General features: G+C 45.7%; 1 protein-coding gene across 4 annotated transcripts in view; it reads left to right on the forward strand.

Moving 5' to 3' along the window:
• Window positions 1–22,311, forward strand: part of USO1 (USO1 vesicle transport factor) — a 54,180-nt gene that overhangs the window by 15,309 nt on the left and 16,560 nt on the right. For 2 of the 4 annotated variants that reach the window (XM_081836276.1, XM_081836277.1), the window contains 11 exons: window positions 970–1,072; window positions 4,748–4,803; window positions 6,558–6,678; window positions 7,817–7,995; window positions 8,188–8,328; window positions 9,049–9,137; window positions 11,480–11,634; window positions 12,189–12,400; window positions 14,153–14,173; window positions 19,133–19,243; window positions 21,114–21,232. In XM_081836276.1, the coding sequence (XP_081692402.1) occupies window positions 970–1,072; window positions 4,748–4,803; window positions 6,558–6,678; window positions 7,817–7,995; window positions 8,188–8,328; window positions 9,049–9,137; window positions 11,480–11,634; window positions 12,189–12,400; window positions 14,153–14,173; window positions 19,133–19,243; window positions 21,114–21,232 (1,307 nt within the window). The remainder of the gene's footprint in view (window positions 1–969; window positions 1,073–4,747; window positions 4,804–6,557; window positions 6,679–7,816; window positions 7,996–8,187; window positions 8,329–9,048; window positions 9,138–11,479; window positions 11,635–12,188; window positions 12,401–14,152; window positions 14,174–19,132; window positions 19,244–21,113; window positions 21,233–22,311) is intronic. The other 2 variants (XM_081836278.1, XM_081836279.1) reach the window with 1 other exon arrangement.

A 22,311-nucleotide genomic window follows, 5' to 3' on the forward strand; every position in this document is an offset into this window, starting at 1 on the left:
GGGTTCCCATCTTCATTCAGATGTGACGCTATCTGTGGGGATTGACTCAGTGTCACGTGGGGATAACATGGAAGAGAAGAGCCCTGCTGGTTTGAGCACCTGGGAAGAAAGGCAGGATATAAATGTAAAAAACAACCCTTTCATTTAAGTAGCATAGCAACTTGTTCTCAATTTCCGTGCATGCCTTCAAGCTTTGTTAGATCAGTCCAATGTTTAAAGTAGAGTACCCAGGAACAGTAATTGTATTTTCAAAATTATACATTAATTGCACTAAAGTGGCTAAGCTATGAACCAGAAAGTCCCTGCTGCAAATTTTGCCCCTGTTGTGAGCATACTAGGTAAAGATAAAGGGACTCCTGACCATTAGGTCCAGTCGTGACCGACTCTGGGGTTGCGCGCTCATCTCGCTCTATAGGCCGAGGGAGCCGGCGTTTGTCTGCAGACAGCTTCCGGGTCATGTGGCCAGCATGACTAAGCCGCTTCTGGAGAACCAGAGCAACACATGGAAACGCCGTTTACCTTCCCGCTGGAGTGGTACCTATTTATCTACTTGCACTTTGACGTGCTTTCGAACTGCTAGAGGAGCAGGGACCAAACAACGGAAGCTCACCCGGGGATTTGAACCGCCGACCTTCTGATCGGCAAGTCCTAGGCTCTGTGGTTTAACCCACAGCGCCACCCGCGTCCCTCAGCATACTAGATGGCTGAAACGGGAATAATACTGGCCTGCCTTGCAGTAAGGATTATTGATTATGTGTATGAAGTTCTATACAAATGTTGGTGATGTTATGATTATCTTAATTTGGCTGTCATTTAGACCAGAAAGTAAACTTCCTTTGACAGAAGCAGAGCATATCATTTTGTGGCTGTTGTTGTTGTTTTTGGTAAAATAATAGCACAAATATTGGCCAGAATAACCGTAAGCAATGAGATACAGTGGATTTTAATGCTACTGATGTTGACTTGCAGGAGTTTGATTTTCACGTCCGGTGGCCTGGAGTGAAACTTCTTACAGTGCTATTAAAACAGCAGGGCCCCCAAGTGCAGCAGATAATACTAGTCAGCCCCATGGGTAAGTATTTATTTTATTTTAAAACATTTCTATACAGATTTTCAGATGTAGTGACCTCCCAAAGCAGTTTACAATAAAAAAAATCCATAAAAATCCATACAATAAAGCAAGGAATGACCAGCAAAAGAAAAACTTCTTAAGAACCAAATAAAGCCATCCATCAAGGCATTCTAGCCTGGACACATGAAAAGATTTTCATCATCATAAACTTTATTGCACTAGCCAAAGGCCATGGCATCATTCACAAAGGAAACAAAAAGAAAAACAGCAATAACCATAAAAACACCAGGCATTGCAAATACAATAAACCACAGTCACGTCTGCTAGAAATGATTTGTTGCATACGATAGAATAGCAGGTGGATCTCAGATAGAATGGGCCAGCTTAAATATCCGAATCAGCTTTGCAATTGACTAGTAGTTTATCTAGTTCTTTTCTCCTGATCTTCTTAGCTGCCAACACATATACAGTAGTGCTACTTTATAAGTTATGAAGTCGTCAGTATCCTTCAGCAGCCATTTCACCCTTTCCACCCTGTTCAAGTGTGTTCCATTCGTAAGCAGGGGTTTTATAAATCGGCCTCTTGGTTCTATATATAGCGGGCATTGCAATAAATAGTGGTACAGGTCCTCTACGCAAGGTTGCCCACACAGACAAAGTCTCTCCTTGTACTGTACTTTGCCGTACCGACCATCCACCACCACCAAGGGCATTGATGGGAATCGTAAGTCTGTACAGTGGTGCCTCGGGTTACATACGCTTCAGGTTACATACGCTTCAGGTTACGGACTTCACTAACCCAGAAATAGTACCTCGGGTTAAGAACTTTGCTTCAGGATGAGAACAGAAATTGTGCTCCAGCGGTGCGGTGGCAGTGGGAGGCCCCATTAGCTAAAGTGGTGCTTCAGGTTAAGAACAGTTTCAGGTTAAGTATAGACCTCCGGAACAAATTAAGTACTTAACCCGAGGTGTGTGTGTTTGGAGGAATATTGTTTGTTAGGGGAATATTGTTTTGCTTAATAATAATAATAATAATAATTTATTTATACCCCACCCACTAAACATAAAACAGTGGTACCTTGGTTCTCAAACTTAATCTGTTCCAGAAGTTCGTTCCAAAACCAGAGCGTTCTAAAACCAAGGCGTGCTTTCCCATAGAAAGTAATGCAAAACGGATTACCATATTTTTCACCCCATAGGATGCACCGGCCCATAGGACGCACCAAGTTTTTTGGGGGGGAAATAAAGAAAAAAAAAATTATTTCCCCCCCCAGGCGCTTGTGGGGCCGGCAGCGGAGAGAAGCGCTCTTCTCCCCACCGCCCGCCCGCCTGCAGACCAGGTCCGGGGACAGCGGGAAGACGCGCTGCGCCTCCCCGCTGTCCCCCGACCTTGTGGGGCTGGCGCTGCGCACCAACCCCTCTCGCTCTCCAGGCTTCAGCGAAAGCCTGCATTCGCCCCATAGGACGCACACACATTTCCCCTTCATTTTTGGAGGGGAAAAAGTGCGTCCTATAGGGCGAAAAATACGGTAATCTGTTCCAGACTTTTAAAAACAACCCCTAAAGCAGCCATTTAATATGAATTTTACTATCTAATGAGACCATTGATCCATAAAATTAAACCAATAAACAATGTCCGGCAGTCACACAATCAATCAGTCAGTAGCTGAACTGGGTTCGAGACAGTCACAAAAACAACAAAAAAGAGCCGCAAAAACAAAAACACAAAATAAATAGCAAAAACAGACAGACCTCAGTGTAACACTCAAAATGGAAGTGTAACACTCAAAACGGAGCATACCCAGATTCCAAAAAAAGTTTGCAAACCGGAACACTTACCATATTTTCCGCCCTATAGGACGCACCTTTTCCCCTCCCAAAATGAAGCGGAAATGTGTGTGCGTCCTATGGGGTGAATGCAGGCTCCTTGGCTTCAGCGATAGCAACACGAAGCCTAGGAAGCCCGCCCTCCGGAGGCTTCGCATTGCTTTTGCTGAAGCCAGAGGAGTCTGCTCTTTGAGGCTGGCGGTGGGGGAAAGCAGCACCTCCTCCATCGCCAGCCCCACAAGCTGGGTCGAAAATCCTGCAGGAGCGGCGCGCTCTTTAAAGGGGCTGCACAGCTTCTGCTGGCTTTTCTACAAGGTGGGGGAATTCCCCCACCTCGTAGAAAAGCCCGCAGGAGCCGCACAGCCTTTAAAGAGCGCGCTGCTCTTGGGGGCTTTTCCCCGAGGAGGGAGAAGGGACTGACTGGCCGTTTCAGTCCCTTCTCCCTCCTGGTCGAAAAGCCTGCAGGAGTTGCGCGCGGCTCCTGCGGGCTTTCGCGGGAGGTGGGGGAATTCCGCCACCTCCCGCAAAAGCAGGAAGAAGGTCTTGGAGTAGCGCACAGGCTGCGTGCAGCCTGTCCACTGCTCCCAGAGCTGCGGGGGGGGGGGGGGAATCATATTTTTCCCTTGATTTATAGCCCCCCCCCCTAAAACTAGGTGCGCCCTATGGGCCGGTGCGCCCTATAGGGAGAAAAATATGGTACTTCCAGGTTTGCAGTGTTTGGGTTCCAAGTTGTTTAAGTACCAAGGCGTCTGAGAACCAAGGTACCACTGTATACACCATGGGTAGGCAAACTAAGGCCCGGGGGCCAGATCCGGCCCAATCGACTTCTAAATCTGTCGTGCTTTCCCAAAGAATGTAATGCAAAACGGATTAATCTCTTAAAAACTTTTAAAAACAACCCCTAAAACAGCAATTTAACAAGAATTTTACTATCTAACAAGACCATTGATCCATAAAATGAAAGCAATAAACAATGTACAGCAGTCACACAATCAATCAATCAGTAGCTGAACCTGGGTTCCACACAGCCGCAAAAACAAAAATGCAAAATAAATAGCAAAACCAGACAGACTTCAGGGTAACACTCAAAACAGAAGTGTGGCACTCAAATCGGAAGGACAACACTCAAAACAGAGCACATTTGGCTTCCAAAAAAAGTCTGCAAACCGGAACACTTACTTCCGGGTTTGCAGTGTTTGGGTTCCAAGTTGTTTGAGTACCAAGGCGTTTGAGAACAAAGGGACCACTGTAGTTGTTTTTGTTGTATATGTGAGCCACCTGGAGACTTTTTGTATGGCAAATAAGTTGAATAAATAATAGCAACAGCAATAATAATAATACTGTATTTTCTGGCGTATAAGACTACTTTTTAACCCAGGAAAATATTCTCAAAAGTCGGGGGTCGTCTTACACACTGGCTACAGCAGCAGCTCCTGCAGCAACTCCCCACCAAAGGATAAAATGACAACAAATTAAATCAGAGGACTCCAAGCTCTCTAGATGAAGCAGAAATACACTCGAAAATTGGCCCCAGAAGCCCCCGGCCACTGGGAAGTGGAGCGGATTTCCGAGCCGGACTGGAGACTGTTTTTTTTTTAATTTTTATTTTGTGTGCGTTGGAAGAGGGGTAGTCTTATATGGCGAGTATATCCCAAACTCTATATTTAAACTGGAAAAGTTGGGGGGGGGGCGGTCCTTATACACCCAATCTTCTTATACACCAGAAAATACGGTAGTAATAATAATAACAACAACAACAATAATAAATAAATTGCATACATTTTAACTTGCGTTAAGGAAGCGTTATATGCCTGGGCATGACAATATTTTGTCACGGTTCTTGTTTAGGCGTCTCAAGGCTGATGGACCTGCTAGCAGATTCTAGAGAGGTCATACGGAATGATGTAAGTAGAAAATAACAGAGTGTACAGTTGTATCTAATCATATTTTCATTTTTATTGCAAGTACAACAGATAAAAATAAGAGCAACACATCAGTCCTAATTTATATATCGATATAAGCAGTCCATATGTCCAAATAGGTACCCAAACTAGATTATTGATTGTAAGATATTTTTTCAAGTTTAGAAAGCGCATTAAGATCTCCAGGGCATTGCATAATGGATAGTGGGTGTTGATCCTTCCAATCCTGACAGTCACACACACAGCAGCACACACCGGGGCTCGTCTGATTCTGCTGGGTGGGACCTTGCTCACTTGAACATTGGTATATCATTTAAAGCATGGGTAGGCAAGGTAAAGGTAAAGGGACCCCTGACCATTAGGTCCAGTCGTGGCCGACTCTGGGGTTGCGGCGCTCATCTCGCTTTATTGGCCGAGGGAGCCGGCGTACAGCTTCCAGGTCATGTGGCCAGCATGACTAAGGCGCTTCTGGCGAACCAGAGCAGCGCATGGAAACGCCGTTTACCTTCCCGCTGGAGTGGTACCTATTTATCTACTTGCACTTTGACGTGCTTTCGATCTGCTAGGTTGGCAGGAGCAGGGACTGAGCAACGGGAACTCACCCCGTGGCGGGGATTCGAACCGCCAACCTTCTAATCAGCAAGTCCTAGGCTCTGTGGTTTAACCCACAGCACCACCCGTGTCCCCATGGGTAGGCAAGGTAAAGGTAAAGGTAAAGGTACCCCTGCCCATACGGGCCAGTCGTGTCTGACTCTAGAGTTGCGCGCTCATCTCGCTCAAGAGGCCATGAGCTGGCGCTGTCCGAAGACACTTCCGGGTCACATGGCCAGTGTGACGAAGCTGCAGCTGGCGAGCCAGCACCAACGCAGCACACGGAAACGCCGTTTACCTTCCCGCTATAGAGCGGTACCTATTTATCTACTTGCACTTAGGAGCTGGGACCGATGACGGGAGCTCACCCCGCCGCGGGGATTCAAACCGTCGACCTTACGATCAGCAGGTCCTAGGCACTGAGGTTTTACCCACAGCGCCACCCGCGTCCCTTATGGGTAGGCAAGGTAAAGGTAAAGGTACCCCTGCCCGTATGGGCCAGTTGTGTCCGACTCTGGGGTTGTGCGCCCACCTCACTTAAGAGGCCGGGGGCCAGCGCTGTCCGGAGACACTTCCGGGTCACGTGGCCAGCGTGACGAAGCTGCTCTGGCGAGCCAGCACCAGCGCAGCACACGGAAACGCCGTTTACCTTCCTGCTATAAAGCGGTACCTATTTATCTACTTGCACTTAAGAGTGCTTTCGAACTGCTAGGTGGGCAGGAGCTGGGACCGATGATGGGAGCTCACCCCGCCGCGGGGATTCAAACCGCCGACCATACAATCGGCAAGTCCTAGGTGCTGAGGTTTTACCCACAGCGCCACCTGCGTCCCATATGGGTAGGCAAACTAAGGCCCAAATCCAGCCCATTCGCGTTCTAAATCTGGCCCGCGAACGGTCTGGGATTCAGCGTGTTTTTACATAAGTAGACTGTGTGCTTCTATTTAAAATGCATCTCTGGGTTATTTGTGGGGCATAGGAATTTGTTCATTCCACCCCCCCCCAAAAAAAATATAGTCCGGCCCCCACACAAGGTCTGAGGGACCGGCCCCCTGCTGGAAAAGTTTGCTGACCTCTGATAAAGAAACCATTTTTTCCCAGAGTTAAAGTTTTGCTGGTCACTTCTGTCTGCCTCTTTCTCCCATAGGGTGTCTTGTTACTTCAGCAGTTGACAAAAAGTAATGCAGCCATCCAGAAAATAGTCGCTTTTGAAAATGCCTTTGAGAGGTTGTTGGATATCATAACGGACGAGGGAAACAGTGACGGAGGTATGCCTTGAAAGATGTGCTCTATCACCATAGCTTATGCAGCACTGAATGTCAAACATGAACCTGTTCAGTTTCAGATCTGGGTTAAGGAATCCTGGTTAACCCTTTCCCTACTTTCTTTCTTGCAATGTCTTACTGAATTCTAGGGAACAAAAGGGGGAGAAAAAAAGAACTTGAACAGCTTGTGGATCAAAGCCTAAACCTTATTACCTCCTTTTGTGGTGGGATAATGAAACTTAATTTTAAATAGCCAGTATAACACAGTGCTCATAGCTTCCTTCATAGCCTAAAAGTATGATGGGGAAGCCATTCGGCGGCGTGTCTGAGACTAGTTCTTTGACCCGTTCATTCTACTCCTAAATTTCTGTGCTTAGTCCTTTCTGACTCCCTGATCCGTTGAGCTGCATGAGAGCTATTATCCCAATGGCATTTAATTAAGGTATTGTGGTTTTAATTTTACACTCTTTGCTCTTCTTGCTCTTTACCTTGCTAAATATTGCTTTAATTGTTTTTTTAAAAGGTCTTGACTGCTTTCAGGATCCTTGTTCTTATAACTGAAATAAATAAATAATCTAGACAGATGGGCTCCGTACATCATAACATAAGAATTGGTTCTAAAATGTATTTACGTAATGAAGCCTTTTAGTATCTCATAAAATTTTAGTGCCACAAAATACTCATTCTGCATTTGTCAGAAATCATTCTTTTAGTGTGTCAGCCCCCACACTTTGGAGCTCCCTAACTCTTGATAACAGATGCCTTCACTGCAGTCTTTTCTGTGCCTAGATGATAGCAATACAGTGGTACCTCTAGATACGAATGGGATCCGTTCCGGAGCCCCATCCACATCTAGAATTAAACGTAACTAGCGACGGCATGTCTGCGCAAGCGTGCATCGCTTTTCGCCGCTTCTGCGCATGCGCGTGACGTCATTTTGAGCGTCTGTGCATGCGTAAGCGGCGAAACCAGGAAGTAACGTACTCCGTTACTTCTGGGTTGCCGAGGAGCGCAACTCGAATGCTCTCAACTTGAAGTGTATTCAACCCGAGGTATGACTGTAGTATTATGTGGCACTAAAATTTTACGGAGTAATTCTGACTGTTAAAACTAATGTGCTTCGACGCTTCTGTCCTTTCAGGCATAGTTGTGGAGGATTGTCTTCTCTTGCTGCAAAATTTGTTGAAGAACAACAATTCCAATCAGAATTTCTTTAAGGAAGGTTCCTATATTCAGCGTATGAAGCCGTGGTTTGAAGTTGGCGACGACAATTCTGGGTGGTCAGCTCAGAAAGTAACCAATCTTCATCTGATGCTCCAGGTAAATGCTTCTCAGCATAATGTAATGTAGCAAAGTGACTTGAGTTTGGATCTGTGGTGTTCACCTCTATATCATTATGAAGGTGTGTTTTGACTTTCATGTAATTTTGCAAAGTTCTGTCTTGTGAAAAAGAAAAGTTCCTTGGGTGGATTTTTAGCATGTGTATATGACGCTATATGAAATCCTTTTCAGCTGGTCCGAGTGCTGGTGTCCCCCACGAATCCCCCTGGTGCCACGAGCAGTTGTCAGAGAGCCATGTTTCATTGTGGGTTGCTGCAGCAGCTTTGTACAATCCTGATGGCAACTGGAGTTCCTGCTGATATTCTTACTGAGGTAAGGGAGTAGAAGGAAAGTGGTGCATTTAGTAACAATAAACTCTGTAGCTGAGAACAGATGTTCCAAGATCTGATCAGGCAAAGAGAGGATGACATGGATTTGCATGCTTTTAAGAGCAGGTCATGGACGTGGGTGGTCCTGCGGTCTAAACCACAGAACCTAGGGCTTGCTGATCAGAAGGTCAGCAGTTTGAATCCCCACGATGGGGTGAGCTCCCGTTGCTGGGTCCCTGCTCCTGGCAACCTAGCAGTTCAAAAGCACAAAGTGCAAGTAGATAAATAGGTACCGCTCCAGCGGGAAGGTAAACGGCGTTTCTGTGCGTTGCTCTGGTTCGCCAGAAGCGCCTTAGTCATGCTGGCCACATGACCCAGAAACTGTATGCCGACTCCCTCGGCCAATAAAGCAAGATGAGCGCCGCAACCCCAGAGTCAGCCGCAACTGGACCTAATGGTCAGGTCCAGTCTTTCGTGCTTTCGAACTACTAGGTTGGCAGGAGCTGGGACCAAGCAACGGGAGCTCACCCCGTCTCAGGGATTCGAACCGCTGACCTTCCAGTTGGCAAGCCCTAGGCTCTGTGGTTTAACCCACAGTGCCACCCATGTCCCTGCATGTTTTATAGCATTGCATAATTCTGAAGATCTGAAGCTGGGACCAGTTCATTGTACTGCTCTCAGTTCTGATGGTTCAGTAACCTGCTTTTGTTTTGTTGCCTTCTAGACCATTAACACTGTGTCAGAGGTCATTCGCGGGTGTCAAATGAATCAAGACTACTTTGCTTCAGTAAATGCACCTTCAAACCCACCAAGGTAGGGTAAGGAAAATTTTGATGCCCTTTATTGTAAACATAAACAGCAAGATGTTTGCAACTGGAATTGATTGGTGTAAAACCAGAAATGTGATCAGAAATGGGCAAAAACAGAAGCCTCTGGCGTTTCATGAAGCTTAATTTCCAGCGACCTTGTGAAGCTATTTCCATGACAAAGCTGACCATTGATCCATATAGCTCATTGTTGTCGGGCCCTTTGGCTTTATACCTCAGGAATGAGAACTAAGAGCGTTTTGTTTCCTGACATAAGTTATATCCACCAGTGGCACCGCATTGCCATTTCCTTTTTCAGTTAGAAGGACTTGGGATTAAAGGTTGGCACCAGTTCTGATAAGTTTTATCAACTTGCAGAAGCTTTCCAGGGCCCCTTGGCAGGGATCCATCTTAGATCTGCTGCCTGAGAGCTTCAACTGGGGCAGCCAGGTATTGAACCGGGGACTTCTGAAGGTAAATGTGCTCTGCTGCTGAGCTGGGGACCCTCCTCCAGTTTCTGTATAGCCCATCCTGGATCACCTCCTCTAGCTTTCACCTAAGAGTGTAGCTCACTCTTGTGGTTTGGAAATGCAAGCAGGGGCACTGGCTGCTTAAGCAAAGCTCCTTGCAGGTAAGTGTGCCAGCTTCATGTTATGAGCATAGCTACTTGGGTGGAAGAAAAGCAATGACAAACCTAGACAGCATCTTAAAAAGTAGAGACATCACCTTGCCAACAAAGATCCGTATAGTAAAAGCTATGGTTTTCCCAGTAGTGATGTATGGAAGTGAGAGCTGGACCATTAAGAAGGTTGATCGCCGAAGAATTGATGCTTTTGAATTCTGGTGCTGGAGGAGACTCTTGAGAGTCCCATGGACTGCAAGAAGATAAACCTATCCATTCTGAAGGAAATCAGCCCTGAGTGCTCACTGGAAAGACAGATCCTGAAGCTGAGGCTCCAGTACTTTGGCCACCTCATGAGAAGAGAAGACTCCCTGGAAAAGACCCTGATGTTGGGAAAGATGGAGGGCACAAGGAGAAGGGGACGACGGAGGACAAGATGGTTGGACAGTGTTGTCGAAGCTACCAGCATGAGTTTAACTAAACTGCGGGAGGCAGTGGAAGACTGAAGTGCCTGGCATTCTTTGGTCCATGGAATCACAAAGAGTCGGACACGACTAAACAACAACAACAACTTGGGTGGAAAGTCGACTTGGCATGTGTACTTGGAGTGCGCAGACAGAGAATCCCTATATGCAAGGGGGGAAGAGCTTAAGGAAGCATTTTCTTGCCAGCTAACGAAACACCAGCAGCGAAATAGATTTCTCTTTGATCCCTAAGTGGGTTAACATTGCATTCTAGCTTTGAGTGCTGTTAGCATTTGATCTGAGCTGTTACAGTTGTTCCTTGGAAGAACTTTGGAACATAAGAAGGTGCGTTATATATACCAAGACCAGACCACTGATCCATCTAAGTCAATTTTTTCTATGCTCACTGGCAACAGACAAAGGTCCCTTCCTGCCTTACCTGGAGATTGAACATGAGACCTTTTGCATGTAAAACATGTGATCTACCACCGAGCAACAGCCCTTTGTGAAAACAAAGGAGAATCAAGACGTCATTTGATGGCTGGTGGGGAATCAATGCTTCTCCTGTTTTCTAATGGCAAGGCTGGCATCTCATTGAGCTGAAACTTTATAGCTGTACAGACAGGCCACTTTGGGTCTAGGGGTGTTGTTGTTATTTTGTAGTCCTCTTAAGTCGGAGTAGCCACCCTGGTGCCCTCTGGATGACGTTGGGTTCCCCATTCCCATCTACCCCAGCCAAGGTAGCTAACGGTCCAGGAACATGGGCGCTGTAGTCCACTGCCATCTGAAGTGCATTCTGTCACTTACCTGTGCTCTAATTTCTGCAAGACTTCCTTTCAGTCTGTAAGAGAGGACTTCCATAAGCACCTGTTACAATCAGCGTAACTGTTTCTTTGCTTTGCATAAGAATCTAGTGCTGGGGTTTTTATTCATTTGTTTATTCAAATGTATTTTGTGTCCTCATTTTGTGTTTTTATGTTTTGAACTGCCCTATGATCTTCAGGTGCAGGGCAGTATACAAATTTAATAAGTAAAAATAATAATGGATGTGCTTATTGTAGAATCACATGGTTGAGCAGCCTCCGATGTCTGCTCTTAGCTGATGTTTCAGTTTGTTGGAAGCCACCCAGAGTGGCTGGGGGGGGGGACCCAGTCAGATGGGTGACATATAGATAAATGATTATTAAGTATTATTGTTTTTAATACTTGCATACATTTTTTAAAAACCCAAGCTAATAGATTTTCTTCTTTTAAACTTGACAGGCCTGCAATTGTAGTGCTACTTATGTCGATGGTGAATGAAAGACAACCATTTGTGCTGCGTTGTGCAGTCCTGTATTGTTTCCAGTGCTTCTTATACAAGAACGAGAAGGGCCAAGGAGAAATTGTGTCAACACTTCTACCTTCAACCATTGATGGTATAGAATTTTAAATATGTAGCTGTAGTTTTATGAGTGAGGTTTTTCAAATGTTCTTTGGAAGCCGAACGTCCGATGCAGCTTCCAATTGACTGCAGGGAGCTTCTGCAGCCAGTCGGAAGCTGCGCCTTGGTTTTCAAACGGTTCCAGGAGTCAAACAGACTCCTGGAATGGATTAAGTTTGACAACCAAGGTATGACTGTACTTGACATGTTTCGGATGTACAGCGGTACCTCGGGTTACATACGCTTCAGGTTACATACGCTTCAGGTTACAGACTCCGCTAACCCAGAAATAGCGCTTCAGGTTAAGAACTTTGCTTCAGGATGGAAACAGAAATCGTGCTCCTGCGGCGCGGCAGCAGCAGGAGGCCCCATTAGCTAAGGTGGTGCTTCAGGCTAAGAACAGTTTCAGGTTAAGAACGGGCCTCCGGAACGAATTAAGTACTTAACCAGAGGTACCACTGTATTTTAAATGAACTCCCAGGGATTTAGTTTTTTTATACATAATTTAAATACATTTTTTTTTGTTTCCTTGTGTGCCTGCTACTGCAGCTACTGGGAATTCCGTCTCGGCTGGCCAGCTGCTCTGTGGAGGACTCTTCTCTACAGACTCTCTTTCCAACTGGTGCGCGGCTGTGGCGCTGGCTCACGCCTTGCAAGAAAACGCCACTCTGAAAGAGCAGCTGCTAAGAGTGCAGCTGGCAACTAGTATTGGCAACCCTCCAGTGTCCTTACTCCAACAATGCACCAACATTCTGTCTCAGGTACAGTGTTTACGTTTTGTGTGTCTCACAATAATAGTTCTCTTGTTCAGCTGGGAAATAACGCTACTTTATACCAAGAAGGAGGCTGCTGGTCATTTTAAATTTCATGCTAATTGTTTCTGTTGTAACAAGTCAAGGTGCCTAGTGAATTATCCCGGACCCAAGAGGTTGCACACGATCTCTTTCGGTTCCTGTTGAATTGCAGTTAGCGTGCTGGGCGTAATAGGATGAGTAAAGTCAGGCTCTCTGGTGTAACAAGCAACATCTGCAGCTTATACAGTGGTGCCCCGCAAGACGAATGCCTCGCAAGAGGAAAAACCGCTAGACGAAAGGGTTTTCCGTTTTGGAGGCGCTTCGCAAAACGAATTTCCCTATGGGCTTGCTTTGCAAGACAAAATGTCTTGCGAGTTCCTGCAGGTTTTTACCCCTTCCCCCCCCCTTTTCCTAAGCCGCTAAGCCGCTTATCAGCTGATCTGCTGATAAGCCGCTTCACAGCTGATCCGCTAAAAGCCGCTAAACCGCTAATAGCGCTAATCCGCTAAGCTGTCAATGGGCTTGCTTCGCAAGACGAAAAAACCGCTATACGAAGAGCCTCACAGAACGGATTAATTTCGTCTTGCGAGGCACCACTGTATAACACAAAGAGCGGCGGGTTGCTGAGAACTAAATAATGTAGTCACGTGGATCTGCAAGCCTTCAACAGAACTGGCAATCAAAATATGCATAATAGATTGGGGGCTTGGGCAGTATTAGCATTTGAGTTGCTTTCTGACAAGACACCAAGAATTGTGCGGGTACACCAATTCCTGTGTTAACTCTGTACATTGCTAAACAAGCGGAGGCCAAACAGGTTTGCATTCTTCCTGATGTCCCCCTCGCCCCCATCGCCCATTGCGAAAGATAAATCTGCTCCACTTCCCAGTGGGGAGGAGTTGCAGCGGACCGCATGGCTACCCACTCCCCATCGGGGGAGGAGGACTTTGTCCCCCGTTGCCCAGGGGATCCCGGCCACGTCAGAGCCCGGCCGGCCAATCCGCTGGCTGGGGGGGCGTGGCCGGGGCAGTTTAAACCGAGGAGGATCGTTTCCTCCCCCTACTGGTGGTTTACCCTTACCGGACTTCCTTCACAGCAGGCAGGAGTCAGGTATAGTCTGGTCCAATCAATGCCTAAGCCAATACCACTCACATTCTGTAATTCAATAAAGTTGTGGCCAGATTTGCCCAATAACATAAACTTAATATTTGTGTCCTTGGGTGAGTTATTTCCCAACGAGGGGGTGGCTGCTGGGTCCCGACACGCAAGTCTGTTCCTCAATAAGCCTTGAAATGGGCTTTTCAGGCTTTTCTCTTGCTTGGTATGGAGCGCAATAAATCACAGTTGCCTACTTATGTAATGAGCAATATCCTGTTTTGCATTTTGGGGAAACAGCATGGGTAGCTGCTTGCATACAAGTTCAATACGATCCCCGTGAGTCAGATTTGACTTATATAAGCTGCAGAGTCACCAGACCTCTGGGCTCCTTGCGCTGCCTTTCATCTCATGCAAAATAGGGTATTAATCAGGCTCTACCAGAAATGGCCACTGCTAATTTATTTAATTTTAATCTGTATGCCGCCTGTGATATAAATATACATGGGGCAGCTCCCATCAGTGAAAATAAATACAAAACATTTAGAAGTCAACCCTGCATTGTGTAAGTGTATATAATAGACCTATAACATTCCCTTATCATTCTTAATGTATGATTCACAGGGTGATAAGATCGACAGACGGGTATGTATTGGTTCGCCTGGAGCTTGGATCACACTAGGGTGTTTCTGCTATCTTAGCTTTGCCGTGTGTTTTATGAAATAACTGCTTTGAAGTTTTTCCCCTTCCCTACTTAACAGTTTGGTGTTGCTGCCCAGTTTTATTTCCAGTAACCAGCTCTCTTTCTCTACTGGTGCTCTTGGGAACTGTGGTGTGGGAAACTTTGTTGTTACGGTGCTTTCTTTCTCCACAAGCGGAGGCTTTGCAAAGCCATGGGTAAACGGCTTTCTCAGTGTGGATTTAGTGTGACTGTGGCGATCACACAGGGTCCCCGGACGTTTGACGGTCTATTGATCCCTGTGCCACCACTATGATCACTTCTTCGCTGCCACCAACCCATTTCTCTCGGGTACACACTGAGTCCAGACAGTTGTCAACATTAAAACAAATAATCAAGTTTATTTTATAAGCATGAACAAGTTTATGGTTTCAGATAATTTTTCTTGTCAGTTTCTTATCCTTAGTTTCTATACCGATACGATACGATACAATACAATATCTTTATTGTCATTGTCCCTTGCAGAAAAATGAAATTGAAAACTACATAAAACTACATAAAAACTACATAAAACTACTACAAAACTACATAAAACATTCAAAAACCCCTAAAAACTCTAAAACCCCATTTTAAAATACACTATACTACAGAGATCCCTTATGCTGCGTTTAGAACCAGAATTGCATTAGCGTAGAAACTGTTTTTCAGGCGGCTAGTCCTGGCCTTTATAACCCTATACCTTCTTCCAGAAGGCAGAAGCTGAAAGAGATCATTTCCGGGGTGCGTACTATCATGTGCTATCTCTGCCGCTTTCTTATGGCACCTGGCAGCATAGATTTGATCTAAGGTGGGAAGAGTGCACCCAATAATTCTCTCTGCAGTCTTTACAACCCTGGATAGCATTGTTTTTTTCCCTGGCCGTGCAGCTCCCAAACCACATGCACAGACCATAAGTTAGTACGCTCTCCACAGTGCAATGGTAGAATGCCATCAACAGGTCCTTTGAGAGATTGTTTTTCCGGAGGATTCTCAGAAAATATAACCTCTGCTGTGCTCTCTTCACCAGGTCTTTGCTGTTCTCTCCCAAGGTTAGGTCGTTTCTCAACTCCATTCCCAGAAATCGAAACACTGAGACCTATTCCACGCACTTCCCCTCAATAATAAGTAGCTGAATATTCAATTTACATTTCCTAAAGTCCACAATGATCTCTTTTGTTTTCTTTAAGTTAAGCAGTAAGTTGTTTTTCCTGCACCACTCCCCCAACCGCTCAACTTCCTTCCTATAGGCTGTCTCCCCCTCTCCAGCCGTAATTAAACCAACCACCGTTGTATCATCTGCGAACTTAATGATCTTATTACTGGGGTATTTGGGGGCACAGTCAGCTGTACAGAGCGTGTATAAAAGCGGGCTCAACACGCACCCCTGCGCCGTCCCCGTGTTCGTGATGAGATCCGCAGAGACGTGGGAACCCAACCTGACCCTTTGGGAACGGTTTGATAGAAAGTCTAATATCCACCTGCACAAACATGGTGGAAGTCCCAGGTGTAATAATTTCGGCACCAATCTATGCGGAAAAATAGTATTAAATGCAGAACGAAAGTCTACAAATAAGAGTCTCGCGTAGTTCCCTTGCTTCTCCAAATGAGTCAGGACAGCATGTAAAGTGGATTTCTTTGCCTTGTACGCAAACTGGTAAGGGTCAAGTCCCACTGGCAGACAAGATAAGATGCGCTTCCTCACCAGTTTTTCGAAACATTTCGAAAATTTATAATGGGTGTCAGCGCCACAGGGCGAAAATCATTCAGACTGTCTATCTTTGATGTTTTTGGCAGGGGTATAAAGGTAGTGGATTTCAGACAGGGTGGAACAGTGGCTTGGGACAGAGACTGGTTAAAAATCTTCGTAAAGATTCCTGCCAGTTGGTCCGAACAATCTCTTAGCACCCTGCCAGCCACCCCATCCGGGCCCTTAGCCTTCCTCATGTTTACCTCCTTTAATATTCGCCTCACTTCTCCCTTTTGTGCCCCCCCCTTTTGTTTTAAAACAAAGTGTGAAACTCGCCTCCAACCATGGTTTTAAAATCCAGCTTAAAGCTATCGAGATTGTTGTTCGACTAGATGCAGGTGGAAGACTCATCATAGCAACTGGAAGGAGTAATTTGAAGGGAAACAGAACTCATTAACCTAAGGGGGTCTGCTAGTTGCTTAACCATGGTTAAGAAGCTGAGGGACTTTACATTTGAACCAAGACTGGAAGGTAGTGTTCGTTAACTTGGTCATTAATAGGCTTATGCAAAGTGTTGCAGGGTATGTCTGGTGCGCAGGTGTCACCTGAGCCTGAGGGACCTGAAAAAAGACAGGAGACCATGCTCTGATTTAGACTTGACTTTTGTATGCAATATTCATATTATTCATTAATCTATTTATTTTGTTTTTAAACATTTAAGAGGGTTAACCAGCTTACATGCATGCGGCTTCTGCACGCAACTGAGTATTTGGTCTGACCTAAGAGGAAGGTTTGCAGAGGCAATTTGATCTTTGCCGCGATCCTGAGAGGTACGGAGAATTTTTGACTGGGAGCTGAAACCAACCGCGCACCCAGCTTTTGTCCTCCAGCAGTAAAAAGGGCTGCTCCTCTCTAGCCAAGCCCTCAGCCTGAATATGACAAGAGTTGTTGTATTTTCTGTTTCTCCCTCCAATTTAAGCCGTCTCCTACCTCTGAGCAACCCTGCAGGGTTGCCTTAAACCACTCGGAGCCTGGTCTGCAGTATTCAGTGTGTGAACTAAACCGCATGGATGTCACACGCCACTCTTTCCCAGTAACAGCCCATTCTAACCAGTGTGGGGACAATGAATTGCATTTGCACCGGGAACTGTTTTGCACTGAATAGCAATTGAGTTAGAGTGAATTGGAATTATTTTCCTTTCCTGTATCTCTTATTTGGGTGTGTGTGGATGAGCACACTTGGTATCCAATCACAGCTGTGCCAAGATACTTGATTTCTTCTTTGATATCTAAGGACAGCTCTCACCTCCATCTCTGGGAACGTTCAAAAGCAGCCTCTCAGTGCGAATCAGTAGATGACTGATCCGGACAATAATATGATTCTCTTTTCTTTTCCTTTCGTATATGTGTGTCTCTTTTCTGCATCCTCCTGTACTCCTGTTTATCTCAGGTGAGGAAAGAGGAGGAAAGGGAGCACAGGGTGATGGCGAAAGATACACACACACACACACACACACACACACATGTTTAGCTGATCAGAAGTGTTTTTATGCTTCTTGGGTTGCTGCAGCTGCATTCTCGTTTTCACCAGCTACCGTATTTTTCGCTCTATAGGACGCACTTTTTCCCCTTCAAAAATGATGGGGAAATGTGTGTGCGTCCTATGGAGCGAAGACGCCATAGCCCCGCGACCCTCTCCCGGCTGGAGAGGTGACGCGTGGCTATGGAAGGAGCCTCTATAACCGCGCGTCACCTCTCCAGCCGGGAGAGCGCGCGTGGGGAAAAAAATGATGCGCGGCTATGGCAGGAGCCTCTATAACCGCGCGTCACCTCTCCAGCCGGGAGAGCGCGCGTGGGGAAAAAGAAGCCCCCCGCGACCCTCTCCCGGCTGGAGAAGTGACGCACGTCTATGGCAGGAGCCTCTATAGCCGCGCGCCACCTCTCCAGCTGGGAGAGTGCGCGAGGGGCAAAAGAAACTATAGCCCCGCGACCCTCTCCCAGCTGGAGAGGTGACGCGTGGCTATGGTATGAGCCTCTTTAGCCGTGCGTCACCTCTCCAGCTGGGAGAGCGCGAGCGGGGCAAAAGAAGCCATAGCCCAGCTGGAGAGGTGACACGCAACTATGGCAGCAGCCCCTCCGCTTTGCCTTTCCGCTGCTCCCTGACCTGCTCTTTGGGGCTGGTGGTGGGCTTCCCCCGCCAGCCCCAAAAAGCAGGTCGAAAGGAACCTGAAGCCTGGAGAGTGAGAGGGGCCGGTGCACACTGACCCCTCTCGCTCTCCAGGCTTCCAAGGTAGCCGCCTGAACGGCACCTTGTTTTAGAGCGGGAAAACAAGAGGGGGAAAATTCTCCCCCTCTCTGCGCAGCGCCTCCTGCCGCTCCACTGAAGGGGCACTGGGCAGAGAGGGGGAGAATTTTTTTCTTGTTCTCCCCCCTCTAAAACAAGGTGCGTCCTATTGTCCGGTGCGTCCTATGGTGCGAAAAATACGGTACTTTCCGCCAGGAAATTCCACTCCCTTCTCTCTCCCCCACTTCAACAATTGACCCAACATTCTGTGGCTACTGCCTATGTTTGGTCCTCATTTACCATATTTTCCACTCTATAAGACACACCAGACCACAAGACGCACCTAGTTTTTGGAGGAGGAAAACAAGAAAAAAAATATTCTGAATCTCAGAAGCCAGAACAGCAAGAGGGATCACTGTGCAGTGAAAGCAGCGATCCCTCTTGCTGTTCTGGCTTCTGGGATAGCTGCGCAGCCTGCATTCGCTCCATAAGACGCTCACACATTTCCCCTTACTTTTTAGGAGGGAAAAAGTGAGTCTTATAGAGCAAAAAATACGGTAGCTGTTTTGAGGGGTTCTCCCCATCCCAGCCCTTAAGATCTTGTTTTCTAACAACAACAACAACAACAACAACTGTACTTCTGCATACTTCAGTTTTCTTCTCTCCATCTCCCGGGTGTTCTCATACCTCCCTCTTGTGTGTGGACTTTGCCAGTTTTGCTACATAAGGATTCACACGCACTCCTAATAGAGGAAATGGTTGAATTTTAATAATTGTATAAAAAGTGCCCGTCTTGTTCTGGACACCCAACATTTAAGACTGCTGCAGGCTTCAAAGTAGAAACAACGCGTGGAAGAAACAGAAAAGCTGTAAATACAAGTAAAAATTTGTTGTTTGTTTGTTTGTTTCTTCCAGGGAAGCAAAGTGCAGACAAGAGTTGGATTATTAATGCTGCTTTGTACTTGGCTAAGCAACTGCCCCATTGCTGTCACACATTTTCTGCACAATTCTGCCAATGTTCCATTTGTATCCTTTTACACGTTAGCAATTAATGTCTCTGAATTATGACAGGAAATGTTCTTTAGGAGTGCAAGTTTCTGTATGCGAGTTCAAAGTAAGGAGACTCCACACCTTAGCGTTGCAACGCAGTATTTACCTCCTTCTTAAATACATTCTTTCTTGGAACTCAAGGTAGTATATGTGGTGTTTCCTGTAACACAGGTATCTCAGTAAGTGTACATATTGCCCACATTTCACATATTTGGTGCAGGAAACTGTTATACCTGTAGAAATAATATTTTCTGCATAACCTACAGAGCTGCCCCAACACTTTAGGTCACAGGTGGTTTTTATCCTTTACAGGCTAAAGTTGAAAAGTGGGTGCAGCCATTCACCTTTTGGTCTTTTACAGTCATGTAAGGTGATGACTTTTGGGACTTCAAAGCACTGCCTGGGGCTTTTAAAAAGCTGCATGGTGCTTTGAAGCGCCGCTGATCAGCAAGCTTGAAGTCACCACCTGTCTGATGGAAGTATTGTCATTGAAATTCTACTCAGTATTGATCCAGAGTAGATTCCAATATACAGTTAGCAGAATAAAAACTTAAACACGTTGCAGGGTTCACAGTACAGTGGTGACTCGCAAGACAAAATTAATCCGTTCCGTGAGGCTCTTCGTATAGCGGTTTTTTCGTCTTTCAAAGCAAGCCCATTGACAGCTTAGCGGATTAGCGCTATTAGCGGTTTAGCGGCTTTTAGCGGATCAGCTGATAAGCGGCTTATCAGCGGATCAGCTGATAAGCGGCTTAGGGCTTAGGAAAAGGGAGGAAAAAGGGGAAAACCCCCGCAGGAACTCGCAAGACATTTTCATCTTGCGAAGCAAGCCCATAGGGAAATTCGTTTTGCGAAGTGCCTCCAAAACGGAAAACCCTTTTGTCTAGCGGGTTTTCCGTCTTGCGAGGCGTTCGTCTTGCGGGGCACCACTGTAAATAGACCAGAGGCAATTATATTTCATCCAGCAGAGCTTTGCTGAAGGCAAATGAGCATAATAGTCACAAATTCAATACACTTAGAATTGGCCCTGGTCCATAAGAAATCCAGTTGCAGCAGACTTAACCTAAACTTATAACAAGACTAAACCTTAACACTAAGCTTACTATGTACAGAACACCACACCAGAAGAGAGACAGAAAAAGAAAGTGTGAAACTCAGGCTCCTTCTGGCCCTACTATTATAGTCAGCATGACCTTGACAGAAAGATAACAGACCCAGTTTAAGCCAGCTGTGCCTATCTTCTCTGAAGGAATAACCCAAATATCATGCACCTTCTGCTTGCTTCTTTCACACAGAGAATCTTCCAGAACCCTCTTGAATTAAGTAGAATAAGGAAGAACTCTACACATCAGATCAATACTTTCTGTACTAAGAAATGCAAACTGACAAGTGTATGTAAATTCCTTAAGGAGTCTTTGATAGGTATAGGCTTGAATGTGTGGATAAACTCACAGAGATTTTAATTTTGAATGTGCACTTGTAAACTTTAATGGAAAGACAAGTTTTGTAATCCTGCAAAAGATAAGTTTTTATTTAACAGTTGTAACAGACGTTTCAGATTCTGACATTCTTTAGAATCTGGTCATTATCTTTCAAGGGAGCTCAAAAGTCTCATACTTTGATCTCTCCTCTCAGCCATATGCATATAAATAGCACATTCTTTACTTAAATTCTATTGATATTTTAATGTTTGCCACCCTGGGCTCCTTTGGGAGGAAAGGTGTGGTAGAAATAAATATACTTGTGCTTGATTAAGCTAGTATTAGTAAAAGCAAAAAAGTATTGTACAAGAATTAGAATTGCTCTGTCTATGAAATGTCTACACATCCTTAACTCAATTTTTTAGCTGACAGGACAGATAGCGGAGAACCTTGGAGAAGAGGAGCATTTAGTCCAAGGGTTGTGTGCTCTCTTACTAGGAATTTCCATTTATTACAATGACAACTCGCTCGAGAATTATAAGAAGTGAGTACTTGGAAGGGTGAATGGGAAACTTGTGTCATGGCCACAGATACCAAGTATCTCCTATGTCAAAAAAAAGAGAGGGATACACCTTCATTCCTCTGCCTACAAATGTGGTCGGTCTATTCCATGGGTAGGCAAACTAAGGCCCGGGGGGCCGGATCTGGCCCAATCGCCTTCTCAATCCGGCCTGTGGACGGCCCGGGTTATTTGTGGGGCATAGGAATTTGTTCATTATCCCCCCCCCCCCCCGCCCAAATATAGTCTGCCCCCCCCAAGGTCTGAGAGACAGTCGACCGGCCTCCTGCTGAAAAAGTTTGCTGACCCCTGGTCTATGCTAATATAATTTTCAGGGCAAAGACTAGGAAACAGATTAACACCCCCCCCCCATATAGTTAAGCCAGAGAAAATTAGACACAGACTTAAACTTATTTTATTATTACAAACTTTGGTAGGGTCAAATGTTTTCCGCCATAATTAGCAGCTAGCAAGTTGTCCATTAGCATGATGAGTCATATTTCTCTTACACGACTGAACGTTGAGTCTCAACATTAAAATGAAAACCAATCCTGTTCATTTTCACTATATTCTCCCTTCAGCTCATTATTTCCAAGCTCTTGAAACAGTGCTTTTACGGTTTTGCAAACTCGTCTGTTCTCCATTTCGCCCTCTGCACTCCATTCAAACTGCCAAATCTGAGGGCACATCTGTCCCTACCACTTTGTACTGTCAGCATCGCCCTTGAGCCAGTGTCACCAACTGGACTCATCCACTTCAGCCCCGACTGGGCTAGGCAAGCTGGGTAGCACTTCCAGAGACCCACCTTCTGCTCAGGAACAGGTCAAAGTGCTGTGGACTCACAGCTTAGAGTTGTGAGCACCGGATTCACTTCCACAATACAGTCGTTGCGCAGCAGAGTATAGCAGAGTCTAGCAGTGTATAAACAACTCGGAGAGCAGCTCTGTAAAATATCTTCTTTTATTCTATAACTACAATACAAAACTATATACAGAGCTAAATAGGTCTAAGCATAAATGAATGCTGCACTGAGTGTCTGCAGCTGATCTTAGCAGCAACCTTAT

Source organism: Podarcis erhardii (assembly GCF_964252035.2).
Source record: "Podarcis erhardii genome assembly, chromosome: 13".
Lineage (NCBI taxonomy): Eukaryota > Metazoa > Chordata > Lepidosauria > Squamata > Lacertidae > Podarcis > Podarcis erhardii.